Source organism: Zootoca vivipara, chromosome 1 (genome assembly GCF_963506605.1).
Source record: "Zootoca vivipara chromosome 1, rZooViv1.1, whole genome shotgun sequence".
NCBI lineage: Eukaryota > Metazoa > Chordata > Lepidosauria > Squamata > Lacertidae > Zootoca > Zootoca vivipara.
Window position 1 is genome coordinate 61444578 of NC_083276.1, and position 14693 is coordinate 61459270.

Below are 14693 nucleotides of genomic sequence, written 5' to 3' on the forward strand. Positions count from 1 at the left end.
CACAAAGCTGCCACCATCTTCTACTAACAATTATCTTTAGCTGGGCTCTTTCATTTAGGACTTTGGTTTTATTCTGTACATGGGGAGAACACTTTGTTTGTATCTCAGCTAGTGTGGTCCTAGAAATGAGACTACCCAGCCTGAGAAAGGTTGCTTTCCCCATAGTTCTTCCCTTTTCAACTTTCCTTCAAACCAGAGTGAGCACAGAGTATCCTAAGAACAACATGCTCACCAGTTAAAAGTGCTTGACAATTTTCTCTCTCTCTCTCTCTCTCTCTCTCTCTCTCTCTCTCTCTCTCTCTCTCTCTCTTTGTGTGTGGATATTTTATAGCTATTGCTTAAATGATCAGTAGATCAAACTGCTTTAATAATTGATTCAAAAGCATATTAAAGTACATTAGTAGCAAATTACTTTCAGAATGGTTAGTAAGAACCCTATTAAAATAAAACAGATCTTGTTGAAGCAAATGACTATGCTAATGGTTTTAAGGTACCGTGGGCAAGTTATAAATCGCCGTGTAACTATGAAGCTGATACAAGGTTTTAAACAGCATTGTGGAAAATGAAATGTTCAGTGTTTCAGGGAAGGATAACAAAATCTATGCAGAAATGCTTTGAGCCTCGTGGTTCTTTAAATACAGTATTGGTGCTGATGATGAGTGAATATTGCGTTTAGAGTTCGGTCACGCAGGGTTCTTCTTTTTGTCAAAGCAAAACTCCTACACAAACCACTGGGAACGTTGCCTCAGTGTGGACTATTGAATCAAGCTCCTTTCTGTTTCTGATATTAAGTAATGTGTGAGTGATTATCAAGGTGGTGAATCAAGCCTACCAGAGGAAAGCCTGGGGGCATGATGACTTAAGATAATAATGGGTTGTCTTTGGACACTCATTGTATAATAGAACTATGTGCTCAAATCTAAGAAACCTCCGAGGGGTTCTTTTTATGAATCCCGCTGGAGCAATTTCACATTACCAAGAAGGTTGAGACAGCAACAGTTCTATAAAGTTGTGGCAGTGAGAGGCTCTCTCCAGCATTCTGAAATCTTTGGCTTTATGAAGGCTACAGAGAAGCAGCTACATGGAAAAGGCTACCTTGACGAAGACCTTCTACCTTCAAATGCTGCTCTCTCACTTTCAAGCATGGACAAAAAGGTAACATACATCATTTAGTGTTTCTGTTTTAGGGCAAGATAATTCCTAGTTTAAGGGAAATGTAGTATCTGAGCTGCTGCTTGTTTCGCAGCTGAGTATCTTCTCTGTTGAATACAATTTGCATCTCTGTTTAAACGTCTGATCAAAAACAACTCTGAAATATGGTCTTAAGGAACTGTATTATCACTGGCAATTGAAGGGTCAGTGTAACTACAATCTCGCTCCTTTAAAATCCCTGTGGGTGTCCTCATTGACTTCAGAAAAACTGAAGGACTGCAACCTATGTAATTTGAGAAATGACTTCCTGGTTTGCTAGCACAGAGGTGTTTTGCATGCTTTGCTGGCTTTTTGTTTTTCTCATTGCCTGCCCAAGATTATGCAAAGTTTGTTCATTATGCATTGAGTCATCATTTTTTGTTTGCAATTCATTTTTAGGCATCCTCAGGGTCAAATAGTTTTCTAGTACAAGAGAAGCGGTTAACATTACAAGTGACCAGGCAAAGCTCAGCTGTATTACGGAGAGGGTAGTGTCTGAAGCAAGGAGTAATGTGGTAACTAAAGTAAAGATGGTGAAGTTTTTACATATGCTGGAAGTCACTCAGAGTGGCTGGGGCAACCCAGTCAAATGGGAGGGGTACAAATAATAGAATTGTTGTTGTTGTTTGTTCATTTGATCAAATGAGTCAGGTTTTCAATCATGTTTCCTGCTCTGCATTTTATAAAGCTGTCTGGATATTTATTATAAAAGAAATGTTTCTCTGTGGGAGATTAGAATCTTACACTCAGGTCCAGTGAACTTGGTAACAGGTGTGAACCTGGGGGGTGACCCTCTATTCAATCCACAGTTCAAGCATATTTTGGACTTCATCTACAGTTTATCATATGCTGAAAATCTAGCCTGGAAAATGTGCATTGATTTATATATAATGGTGAGTCTTAACAAGTAGACAGATGGTTCCATCTTGTCGCTTCTAGTTGTTTTGTCTTACAAAGAGGTCAATGTCATATGCTAAAACAGCATCCAACACTTGACAAAGTATAGTGCCACCACATAACTATGTTCCACTTGCTACGTGTGGTACTCAAGACCTCTGTGCTTTTTGCTTATTGTAAGAATTTTCCAGCATAGCTTCACACTAATACTACTAGCATGAGGCATTATCCTATTTCCAAGGTAACAAGCTTTACTGAAGCAAAGTCAATTGTGAATTAACTGTGAATTCGAGATTTACAGCTGAAAATGCCTGTTCTTTTGGAAGCAATTTAAGATAACAGCAGAGAGCATTGTAATTTGATGCCACAAAAGAGGTGAAAGGGAAAGAAAGGCAGAGATAAAGTTATCATCAGCTGGCTAGCTGCATGGTATTTTATTATAGGACTTTAAGTAAAACATATATCACCCCATTGAATCCAGTGTTTTCAAATGTTCCGCAGAAGATGAGCTTTACAATTACTTGATGAACTTTAAAGTTACTCATACAGAGACAGCCACTGTGGTGCTGTGCCGATGATGATAGGCTAAAACTCCCATTCAATACCAGACAGCATGGGCAATGATCAGGGATGATGGGAGTTGTACTCCATCAACATATGTCAGCCACCATGTTGCCAATAGTCTGGATATTAGAATTTAAAATACTAGCCTGGAGGTGGCTCCTGTACCTTCAATAGATGTGCAACAGCTGTGACAATTTCAGCAGGAGATCTCTTTTCTCTCTTTCTCAAAAGGATAAATTCGGAACATTTGGTAGACCCAAGCCCCAAGTGCTAACTTGTATCTGCAGCTTTTGGAAGCAGCCCAATCTGTTTCAGAGCCTGTTTAGTTATTCATGACAGAATTAGATTCTGGGGGGAAGAGCATGGTTTCCCCAGAAACACTTGGGTGCAGGAGATGTCACTTTCCACCAAGGACCTCTTCAGGATTCTTGGGCAGTAGCGCGCTTCCTTCACCTCCCACAGATTTTGGAGATTCAGTGTCTTCTCTCTGGGAGAGAAAGCACTCTCCGTTGACATGCATGGGGAAAGAGAGGTGAAAATGTCACACATACATCATTACATTGACAGGGGTGGGCTTCTGCTCAGTGGATTTGGGGAGATACAGTAGATTCAAATGAAAAACAGTTTTTAGTCCCTCACCACACTGTGATTGGGGATTGTTTACCCTGGGAAAATAATTCACTGTGAATAAAAGCTAGACCTGTCCATCAAGACAAAAAACAACAACAAACTCCCTCATCTATTAAGCTCGGGGAACTTTCCCAGTCAGCTTCATTTTGTTTCTAGGACGGGCAGGGGATACAATCGTGCATTTTTTGAACAGGCAAGACCACTGAGCTATTCAGAAGGTTAAAGAGCACCTGATCCGACTCAATACACCTTATTATTGGTGCAATCTGACTTAGAAATATATGGACCTTTCCCAAATCACTCCAGCTCACCCAGAGCTGATGCATACCATTTCCAATTACATAGCAACACTTTTAGATTTGCAGTATGTTAGGCATTTGCCTTGTAAGTATACCGAATATTAAGATAAATGTGTGGAATATTGCCTCACAGTCTTCTCATAATCAGAATATGGACCATTTTCCGAGACCAAGTTCAAAGATAGACAAATAGTACATGGTTTTGAGGGCGATCTTTGTTCAGCCTGTGCTGAAATGTTTCCAAGATTCACAGTCCATTTTATCTTTAGTATAGTAAAATGGTATAGTTTGCTATCATTCGGATAGTGTGCAAAGAATAGATTAGAAAATTCACTACTTGCCAGTCTCCTAGTTCTAAATGATCCGTGGACTGAATAGAAAACTGCATCATAAAGCAGAACTGCTCAGCCCCTGAAATAAGTAAAGTAATGAGAATGAAGAGAATATGGGCAAAATGTATCTATATCTATCTGTCTCTTTCTCTGGGGTGGCAGGAGAAAATAGCAAGTTCTGTGGAAAGATTCAAGAAGCATTTAAACATTATAGTATAAACATATTCATTTGCAGAATATGGATAGATATCTTTTCAAAATGAGAGCAGGCATATAAAGTGATACTGAGGACTATCCTAGTTGTTTTTCAAATGTATTTATAAATAATAAATTTGATGCAGCACAAGCAATTTTTTATTTTGAAAGTTTGGCCCAGATAAAAAGTTTGAGAACCACTGAGCTAGAGGCTGCAGAGGTTTCCTTAGTACCAAATCAATTCACCAATCATCCGCTGTTCTGCAGAAAACACTCACAAAACCCAGGATCAGATTCTGATGCATGGCAGGCAAACATATTCCTAAACAACTGTTTTGACACCATGGTATATGTGATTTTCCTCCCAAATTGATGGTCTACCAAAGATTATCTTAACAGGCAGATGGGATCATATTTATTCATCTCATTGCTGCACCATGACAAGCAGAATGCCAAACATCTGTTTTCTGCAACTCGGGATTAGTTAGGCCAGAGGGTCCTGTACCTATGGTACACAACCCCTCCGCTCCGGGAAGAGGAGAGGCTATAGCAGGGAAATGGCTTTGATGCTGCATTTGATTACTTGGTAGTACAAGCTAAAAGGCTATCTGAGAACACCAGTTGCAGATTCTGTTACTGAGTTCATTATCACATATAACAGGAATGGTGGTGTTCCGATCAATAAGTTATAATAAAGAGAACCTCAGCAACATGGGTCTTCTAATGCTGCAACCACCCAGACACTTGCTATTTTTCTTCCCCTATCTGACATGAAGCATATCCAAGAAAGTCCACTTGATCAATAAAGAGCCAAAGGTATATCAAAGCTGTAGAAATCTAATCTACGAAGTGGACCTTTGATATATTGGTCTTTTTTCTTTCTTTCATTCTTTTACTAAGCATTGGACGTAACTTTTCTATTAGGATTAATGTTCAGTCAGGAGTGTGGAACAAAAAACGATTGATTTTTGTAACAGCGACGCCATTGCTCTTACCTCTTACAAAAAGAATAGGAATTCTGCAAATGTCATGCTGGTTCAGGCGGTGTGTACATTTTACTATATTCAATTCCTTTTGTTAGCAGGAGTTCTGCAGTGTTGACATTTTGGAAGCCAAATAAAGGCCTTTCCCAATGACTAAATACATTGCTTTCCCCTTAATGTAATACTTATGCTACCCTTGATTCAGCATCAGCCGTACAATATCTCACCCTCAACTAACAGCCAGGAATAACTGGGCAGCAGGAATAGTGTATATTGTGATACACTTAAAAGGGTGGGGGGGGGGAGATGTGTGTTACAATGCTGGAGAAGGGCATATTTAATAATGAAAAGAAGGAAATTTACAAAAAGAAAAAGATAGAAGAAGAGGTTCACATAACAGAGGTGGTTCGCTGTGAGAAAGAGTTGACAGCTGTGCTATTTGAGGCTGTCGTGGCCTTCTGTTTCAAAGAACTTATAACCCAATCAAATTAAAAATGTACTGTAGTGCAAAGAAATGCCTTACAATGCTTCAGTGAGACTAAAGATATCTACAAAGATACTATGCCATGCATAAATGTGACTTATAAAACCATCACGTGACTTAATTCAGTATTCCTCTTCTGCCCATCAATTCAATGGTCAGGGTTTGAGAACGATACCACTGAAAATGAGGCTACTTTAAGAATCACATACTGGTTCGTATCTCTGGGCAAATAAACAAAGTTTAAACTTTACAGGCCAATCTGTCACTCTCTCTGGTGTGGCCACACTGTGCCAACCTCTGCATTGCATTGCCCCTTTGCTCCCCAGTAAGTGGTAGCAACCTTGCTGCTGGGCTTAGCTGCCAAGTATCCTGTTTTTCGTGGGAAACCCCTGGATTTCAATCCGTTTCCCGCTGTTCTCCCAAATGGAGAAAAATCACGGAAATCCCCTGGATTTCCTACCTGCCAGGGAGCCTCAATTTTGGGTGCTGCTCTTCCCATGTGTGGGCACTGGAAATCGGGCAGAGTGGCACCGGAAGTCACTTCTACGCATGCCCGGCGGCCAGGCATGCATAGAAGCGACTTCCGGTGCCACTCTGCCCGATTTCCGGTGGCCACACATGGGCAGAGCGGCCCCAGAAGTTGCTTCTACGCAACTTCTGGGGCCGCGCCACTGCTGATCCCGCATTTTTCAGCAAGAGACTTGACAGGTATGCTGCTGGGAAGCTAACACAGTGGGTCTGCCCCACTGGATGTGCTGCTTCTGGTTCACATCCTAATTAGTGTGTTTAAAATGGCAGTCATAGAGTTAAGCATGGTTTTAAATCCCTCTCACTGAACTCATCTGAATACTTTTCCATTTAGATTATGACTATTTTTATTGCTAGCTATTAATGGGAGCCTTGGGGGCCTGATGCTCCACGTTGCTCAATAAATTTTGTTGTTCCATATGATATAGTTCAGTTTGAGTACAACCGAAAAGTAGGACCCTAAGATGGAGATGAGGAAAAACAGGAGACAGCCTTAGAGTTACAACTGATGGATATTTAAGAATGCATCCTATATGCAAACTTATTCCCCGAGTGTGGATCTTGATACAGGTGATATAGCACCATTCCCAATAACATCACCTAACTATAATGACTGAAGTATCATACAAGATGGCATAACTGGCTGCTGCCATAAGCAATAAACATTTTAGTGGCAGGTCACACTTGTTTGCTTAGTTTTGGCGTTGCTCTAATCCAGACACATAGCTCTGGGTACACCACTTGTGAAACAAACAATTTTACCATATTTCATCCACACTCAATGTTACAGTCCCTTAAAGTGTCCTAATTTTCCAGAGACAGTCCCAGGTTTACAGAAGCCATCCCAGTTTCTGATTTGATCCTGGAATGTCCCGTCTTTCCTTAGGATGTCCTTATTTTCAACAGAGAAATGTTGGAAGGTATGGTAAGACCTCCCTGTTTTCATTGGAGAAACGTTGGAGGGTGTGGAGTTATCCAACCCTCAAGCCATCTGAAGGCAGCCCTATATAGGGAGGTTTTTAAATGTTTAATGTTTTATTATGTTTTTATATATATTGGAAGCCGCCCAGAGTGCCTGGGCCAACCCAGTCAGATGAGCAGGGTATAAACAGGAAAATTGTTGTTGTTGAATAGGACTTCCCCATTTTCATGGAGCTTACTTTAAAAAGCTTACTGGTATCAAGAAACAAAATAGCAATTTGTTTTAAAAGTGCAGTGAATTCCTAATCTGCTGTTCATTTCAGACTGCTAAGGTAGAATATACCTCAGTATCATCAACTGCAGTTAATATGAAATATATAAATGGAGTTTGAAGCAAAAGAGAGAGAACCACTAACCCCCTTCTCCTTTATTCGTAGGTCAGACACTGTTTTAAGAAAGAGGATTTATTTATTATTAGTAGTGCTTATAGTGCCTGATGTTCCGATGTTATACTGTGAAAGGCCAACTTAATTTGCAGTAAAGCTTTATAGGAATTATATCAGCAGCAGCTGTATACGATGGGTGCTGAATCAGTGTCCTTGCCCGTCCTTGATATATTCCAAACACTGTATGTGATTTTCCCTACAGAGTTGCAGTGACTTGCTGTTGTTAATACCTCATACAAAGGGAATGTTTCTGAAGAGCTTTGTTATTATTAGTAGTAGTAGTAGTAGTAGTAGAAGCAGCAGTGACCCAAAGTGGCGTGCCAAAATAGTATAAACACTGAAACTGAGCATAACAAACACAACTAAATCTGTATGGGCATATTTTCCCATTAATCTGCAATGGAAAAAGGTATGTTTGAAATTGAAATACATATTTCTGGATGCAGTTTTTCTATACGTTTATAGAAAACTTATTCCCACTCAGTATGCACATTTATAGATTTTTTAAATATCTGAATAATAACTATGTTTTCATTTGAAACATTTGTCTGGAAGGTGTGGATCAAGTCAAGTTTGTATAGAAATTCACAAAGACCTTATGAACATAAGAATAGCCTTCTGGATCAGGCCTGTCTAGTGCCGCATTCTGTTCTCACAGTGGCCAACCAGATGCTTGTGGGAAACCAGAGAGCCCTCTTCTCTCTCTCATGGTTTCCAGCAACTGGTATTCCGAAGCCTTGCTTCCTCCAACTGTGTGGGTAGAGCACAGCCAACATGTCTAGTAGCAATTACTAGTCCTCTCCTTCATTAATTTGTCCAATCCTCTTTTAAAACCATCCAAGTTGGTGGCCATCACTGGCTCTGCACTGCATAAAGTACTTTCTTTCATCTGTCCTAAATCTTCTAACATCCAACTTCTTCAAACTGTGTTCTTCAAGCACCTCTAGATGCATGGTTTTTAGTTGTGTGTTCAGACCCAGAGACTTCCCCCCCCCCCAAAATAAATTCACACTTGAAAATAAATTCACACTTCACAGGGGTTGACCAAACCATTTGAGTCCCTGGATTCCTTTAACGGAATACCCTTCACATAGGGATGGCAAGAGTATTCTCCCATCCCTATCACCTGATCCAGTTCCTATCCGCAACCTTACAAGTTGCGGCAATTTGCTATACAGCAGGCAAAACCCAAATGGCAACAGCCAATCAGCCCAGTGGGGGAAATTCCTGTCGTGCCCCTGTCCCAACGACAGATGACACACAACGTCATAGCAAGGTCAAGCGCAACAAGTCCCTAAATGTAGGAAGAGGTGGGTGGGTGTTCCGATGCACTGACCAAGAGAGAAAGCTCAGGGTCATGTGCATGCGTATATATAGGTCCCTCAATCTGTTTGGACTGTGCCCCATTGGCCAGATTGAACCCAACATCGAGGGACCTACCAATCGGGTGTTGTGGCTGACTAATCTTACCCACCCACAACACAGGTGTTCGGTCTTCAGGTCTCACCACAAAACGTGCCCTCTTTGAGGGAGGACCCAATAAACCAAAGAGTTGTTTCAGTGTTTAGGGCAAGAGATGTAATGTACACTTAAAAATGAGTAGACAGGAAATGTAAAATCAAGGTGGCTGCTCTCTGTACACTTGCCAAAGTGTTAAGGCCCACTGAATTAATTCCCAATGGACAGGGCCGGCCCTACGGCCAGGCTGGGCGGCGCAGAGCACCACGGCGCAGGCCCGCCAGGAGGGCGCCGCGAGCTGCGCCTGCCCGCTGGCCGGCCGGTCTGCCGCACAGCTGCACCCACAGCAACCGTGTTGTGCCTGCCCACCCGCCGCACAGGAGCGCCTGTGGCAGCCGCGTTGCGCCCGCCCACTGCGCTGGGGAACGGGGCAGGGGTGCTGGAGGAATCCGTCGCTCCACAGCACCAGGGGCTCTTAAGACGGCCCTGCCAATGGAATTTACATGCTTAGGACTGCAGTGCCCATAGCCTGAGCAGCAGCTAGTACTAATATTAGTGTTTCTAGTGTTTATATTTGACAATTCTTGGACTGCACTGTGACTTTTGGTTCATAAGCTTTTAGAGAGCATGGCCTAGAGACCAGGCTGTTGCATGATATGCACTTAGGCATAAAATATAGACATATTGCTAGGAACTTGCATATATTAAGAGACATCATGAGCTATTAAAGATATCTGGCAGCTCTATTCTGTAATAGTAATGAGGAGTGACTGCCTTCTGCTACTACATAAACTGTTCCAGCCACTGGCCTTTGTTAGTTAAAACAGAAATGGATATTTTGTTGTTGTTTAGTCGTTTAGTCGTGTCCGACTCTTCGTGACCCCATGGACCATAGCACGCCAGGCACTCCTGTCTTGCACTGCCTCCCGTAGTTTGGTCAAACTCATGTTCGTAGCTTCGAGAACACTGTCCAACCATCTTGTCCTCTGTCGTCCCCTTCTCCTAGTGCCCTCCATCTTTCCCAACATCAGGGTCTTTTCCAAGGATTCTTCTCTTCTCATGAGGTGGCCAAAGTATTGGAGCCTCAGCTTCACGATCTGTCCTTCCAGGGAGCACTCAGGGCTGATTTCCTTAAGAATTGATAGGTTTGATCTTCTAGCAGTCCATGGGACTCTCAAGAGTCTCCTCCAGCACCATAATTCAAAAGCATCAATTCTTCGGCGATCAGCCTTCTTTATGGTCCAGCTCTCACTTCCATACATCACTACTGGGAAAACCATAGCTTTAACTATACGGACCTTTGTCGGCAAGGTGATGTCTCTGCTTTTTAAGATGCTGTCTAGGTTTGTCATTGCTTTTCTCCCAAGAAGCAGGCGTCTTTTAATTTCATGACTGCTGTCACCATCTGCAGTGATCAAGGAGCCCAAGAAAGTGAAATCTCTCACTGCCTCCATTTCTTCCCCTTCTATTTGCCAGGAGGTGATGGGACCAGTGGCCATGATCTTGGTTTTTTTGATGTTCAGCTTCAGACCATATTTTGCGCTCTCCTCTTTCACCCTCATTAAAAGGTTCTTTAATTCCTCCTCACTTTCTGCCATCAAGGTTGTGTCATCTGCATATCTGAGGTTGTTGATATTTCTTCCGGCAATCTTAATTCCTGCTTGGGATTCATCTAGTCCAGCCTTTCGCATGATGAATTCTGCATATAAGTTAAATAAGCAGGGAGACAATATACAACCTTGTCGTAATCCTTTCCCAATTTTGAACCAATCAGTTGTTCCATATCCAGTTCTAACTGTAGCTTCTTGTCCCACATAGAGATTTCTCAGGAGACAGATGAGGTGATCAGGCACTCCCATTTTTTTAAGAACTTGCCATAGTTTGCTGTGGTCGACACAGTCAAAGGCTGTGGATAAATGGATATTTATCACTATGCAAAATGGGGCTGAAAGCTTATGCACAATTACAAGGGAGTAAGTACCATGGAACTCAGATTTCCTTCAGATTCTTTTGTTCATTTCATAATGAGCTGCAGCATACTTTTTTATTTAAAAAATTGTATTTGTAATAGTAATAGTAATAAAAAAATTATTGGACAATTCCCTAAAAAGCCCATCTGTCTTCTGTGAGTTCTCTCCCAGCTCTCACTGCCAGAGCAGTCTTTTTGGTTTTACTTTGCTTACACCATTGTCAAAATCCACCAGTGATACTGTGGTCGCACCCTGCTTTGCAAATCCTGCATTGAGTGGGGATTTGGACCAAATAACTCCCAAATGCCCTTTGAACTCTACAATTATATCATGTCAGAAAAGTACCCCCTTTTTCTGTGAGTTTGCAGTGCCCGCTCAAAATTCCATGTATTTGTGTGTGTTTTTGTCTGCAGCATACTTTTAAAAAAGTCTTCTAGGTTTGGCCATCAGGGCTTAATTTTATCATCTGGGCAAAGTGAATTTGTAGGCCTCCCTTTGTCACTTATCCATGCCCATAGCATTCCTTTAAAAAAATCTTCTGGACTATGATACTATGTTTAAACATCTCTTCCCCCCCCCACCCCCCACTTTTTGTCTTTATTTTTCTTTCAGAATGACATGAGCGCCCTAGCAACATCAGGTCTCTTCTTCAAGGATGGCAAAAAACGTATTGATTACATTTTGGTCTATAAAAAGTCCAGTCTACAAATAGAGAAACGGAGCACTTTTGAAAAGAACCTTCGGGCAGAAGGACTGATGTTAGAAAGAGAGGTATGTTACATTTTCCACCTTTCTGCAGAGACTTATTCTGAATAGAAGAAACACATCTTTAGTGCCATCTGAGGCTGTGTTCGCACAGCAGTTTATTCTGTTTTCAGTTCCACATTAAGATCCACATTATATTTGAGCTTCCACATGATGTCAAAACCACTTCTGTGGAACAGTGGGTTGCTAAGAACCCATAGAAGCATGCAGAGGCATTCAGTGGGGGGCAGGAGGACATAAGCACTACAAAAGGAATTTCTGGAAGGGGTCCAGCTCATATGTTACACCTGCCCACATTAAGAGAGGGCCGGCCGTACCCCTTCCACAGGTGAGCCTTGTTCTCAAGACACTAATGGCCTCATCCTTGAAGATGGCTTAGATAAGAGAGCTGACCTCTTCTGTTCAGACAGCTGTGTTTAGTCCCAGCTGCAGTGCATAGCAAGCTGAAATTTCCATAGCCACAGGGATCAAACTTTAAAGGCCAAGTTTGACACAAAAGTCAGTGCCCACCTGGATTTGGAACATTAATCAATTCTATCTGGTTACTTTTTCAGCCAGCTGTTACAAACCATGATATTATGTTTGTTAAAATTCATTGTCCTTGGGATACATTGTGCAAATACGCTGAAAGAATGAACATCAGGATGCCTTTCCGGTAATATGAAATATTTCATTTTTTTAAAAAAAAATTGTTTAGCCAGTTTATGTTGGTTTGTTTTGTTTGTTTTTTTGTTTATGCATGTATTAATGAAATATGCTTTACCAGATTTTATTTTTATTTTTACGGTCGTGCTTCCATAAGTTTTCTTGAAAATATGGTTGTTTTCTAGAAATATATGATACATCTGTATGTGATGTTACAGTGATCATGATCACAGTTATTTTATTAATTCAGAGAAGGTGTGGCAATGTTGGACTAAAACCTGGTAGACCGGGGTTCTAATCCACACTTAATGAAGCTTACTGAGTGACGTTAGGCCTGTCACTGTCTCTTAGCCTATCTCATAAGATTGTTCTGAGGATAAAATGGGGGGTGGGGGGAGAAACCACCTTGAGCTCCTTGGAGGAATGGTGAGACATAAATGAAATATGAATTAATATTTGCAAGGACATCAATAGTTTTAGAAATAGAGTCTTTCTACTGTTAGATCTCTAGAGATGGATTCAGATCGTTATTTGTTCTGATAACTGACCTAATGAAATGTTCATGGTACCATGTGTGGCTGGGATATGTGACCAGTCCTTGAATACTCCAAGTTTAAAGACACATGGCAAAATCTCAGCCCACCCATTTTTTTAAAAGTGGGTGGAGTCTAGATTGCTTTGGGAGATAGAGCTAGTCTAGTTGTTAGTCAAGGGACCCAGGTGGCGCTGTGGTTAAACCACTGAGCCTAAGGCTTGCTGATCAGAAGGTCGGCGGTTCGAATCCCTGCGACGGGGTGAGCTCCCGTTGCTTGGTCCCAGCTCCTGCCAACCTAGCAGTTCGAAAGCACGTCAAAATGCAAGTAGATAAATAGGAACCGCTACAGCGGGAAGGTAAACGGCGTTTCCATGTGCTGCTCTGGTTTGCCAGAAGCGGCTTTGTCATGCTGGCCACATGACCTGGAACCTATACGCCGGCTCCCTCGGCCAATAATGCGAGATGAGCGCGCAACCCCAGAGTCGGTCACGACTGGACCTAATGGTCAGGGGTCCCTTTACCTTTACCTTTTAGTTGTTAGTCATGGCTAACTTAATTCCCATGAATTTCAGTAGGAATTAATAGTAAACAAGGTGTATAGACATTCTTCCTCATGCTTACACTGTGTGTGTGTTTGTGTGTGTGTAAGGAAATCATGCAACACTGTCCACACACATCTCAAAACTGATAAGATTGTTAACCCTGCCCCGTCTTCTGAGGCTGTGAATTTGGTGACAATGAGAAAGGGCCCTGAGTACTTATTTATCTACTCTGCTGTTCAGCCAAAAAGGCTTTCCTACACTCGGGCTTAGAAGCTCAAAGAAACACAACACAATAGAAAACAAAGAGGAAGGGTAAAATCAAGTTCAGGCACCAGTTCTTAAAGTTATTCCAGTGTACAGCTGTTCACACATCTGCCTCTTCTTCATAGTTAAGGACCCCAGTGGGGCTGTGAATCTGCAACATGTTAGAGCTTCAACAAGCTGGTCAGCACCAAAAGCGAGTCACCACTTTCTGCTTCTTTCTCTACCCTTCCATGTCCACAGAAAATAGGCCCTACCTATTCTAGGAGGGAGCTAGGATTGGCCAAAGGACTCCCTCCTCCGCAATGGAAACCCCCATTACACCCATTGAAGGTATAGGCTGTGTGAGGGCTACCAGAAATGCTGTCCTTTCATCGGGAGCTGGCACAAGGCATCAAAATGGGGTGAAACAGGGCCAGCCAGGAACCTGGATTTATAGATGAGGGGTCTAATCTGGGCCTCTTTGTTTGCACCAGCCTGGAGCTGGTACAGTAGGCAGGGGAACTGCCAGCCCACCTCACTTTCCACTCTAACTGGTGGGGGTCAACAGGGCTTTGGATACAGTCAAAGCTTTGCTGCTCCAGTTGTGCTCAGGGCTGGGTTAGGATTTCTCTCCCTGTATCTATAATTTGCAGATTTTTGAAGACATAGGGTTTTCTAGCTCCAACATTGATCTCAGCAATGTCAGTATCTAAAGTGCAGGTACCTTCACTGCTGGCTGAACCCATTCCCCTTGGTAGCTGTTTACCTGCAAAGTGCGGGAGAGAATTCTCAGATATTTTGTAATGACTTTGATGACGCAAAGCAGGGAGATGCAAAGTACTGTCTGCCTAATTTAAGCTAGTGTACAGGCATCCCCAAACTGCGGCTCTCCAGATGTTTTGGCCTACAACTCCCATGATACCTAGCTAACAGAACCAGTGCTCAGGGATGATGGGAATTGTAGTCCAAAACATCTGGAGGGCCGAAGTTTGGGGATGCTTGCTATTGCAGATGTGAAAATCAGCAGAGGAAAAAGAAGCCAAACTGACTGTTTTCCACATTCCA

At 42.2% G+C, this 14693-nt stretch overlaps 1 protein-coding gene across 3 annotated transcripts in view; it reads left to right on the top strand.

Moving 5' to 3' along the window:
- Nucleotides 1–14693, top strand: part of ANO3 (anoctamin 3) — a 231475-nt gene that overhangs the window by 153877 nt on the left and 62905 nt on the right. For all 3 annotated transcript variants that reach the window (XM_035117599.2, XM_060275243.1, XM_060275248.1), the window contains exons 5-6: nt 11511–11669; nt 12218–12318. In XM_035117599.2, the coding sequence (XP_034973490.2) occupies nt 11511–11669; nt 12218–12318 (260 nt within the window). The remainder of the gene's footprint in view (nt 1–11510; nt 11670–12217; nt 12319–14693) is intronic.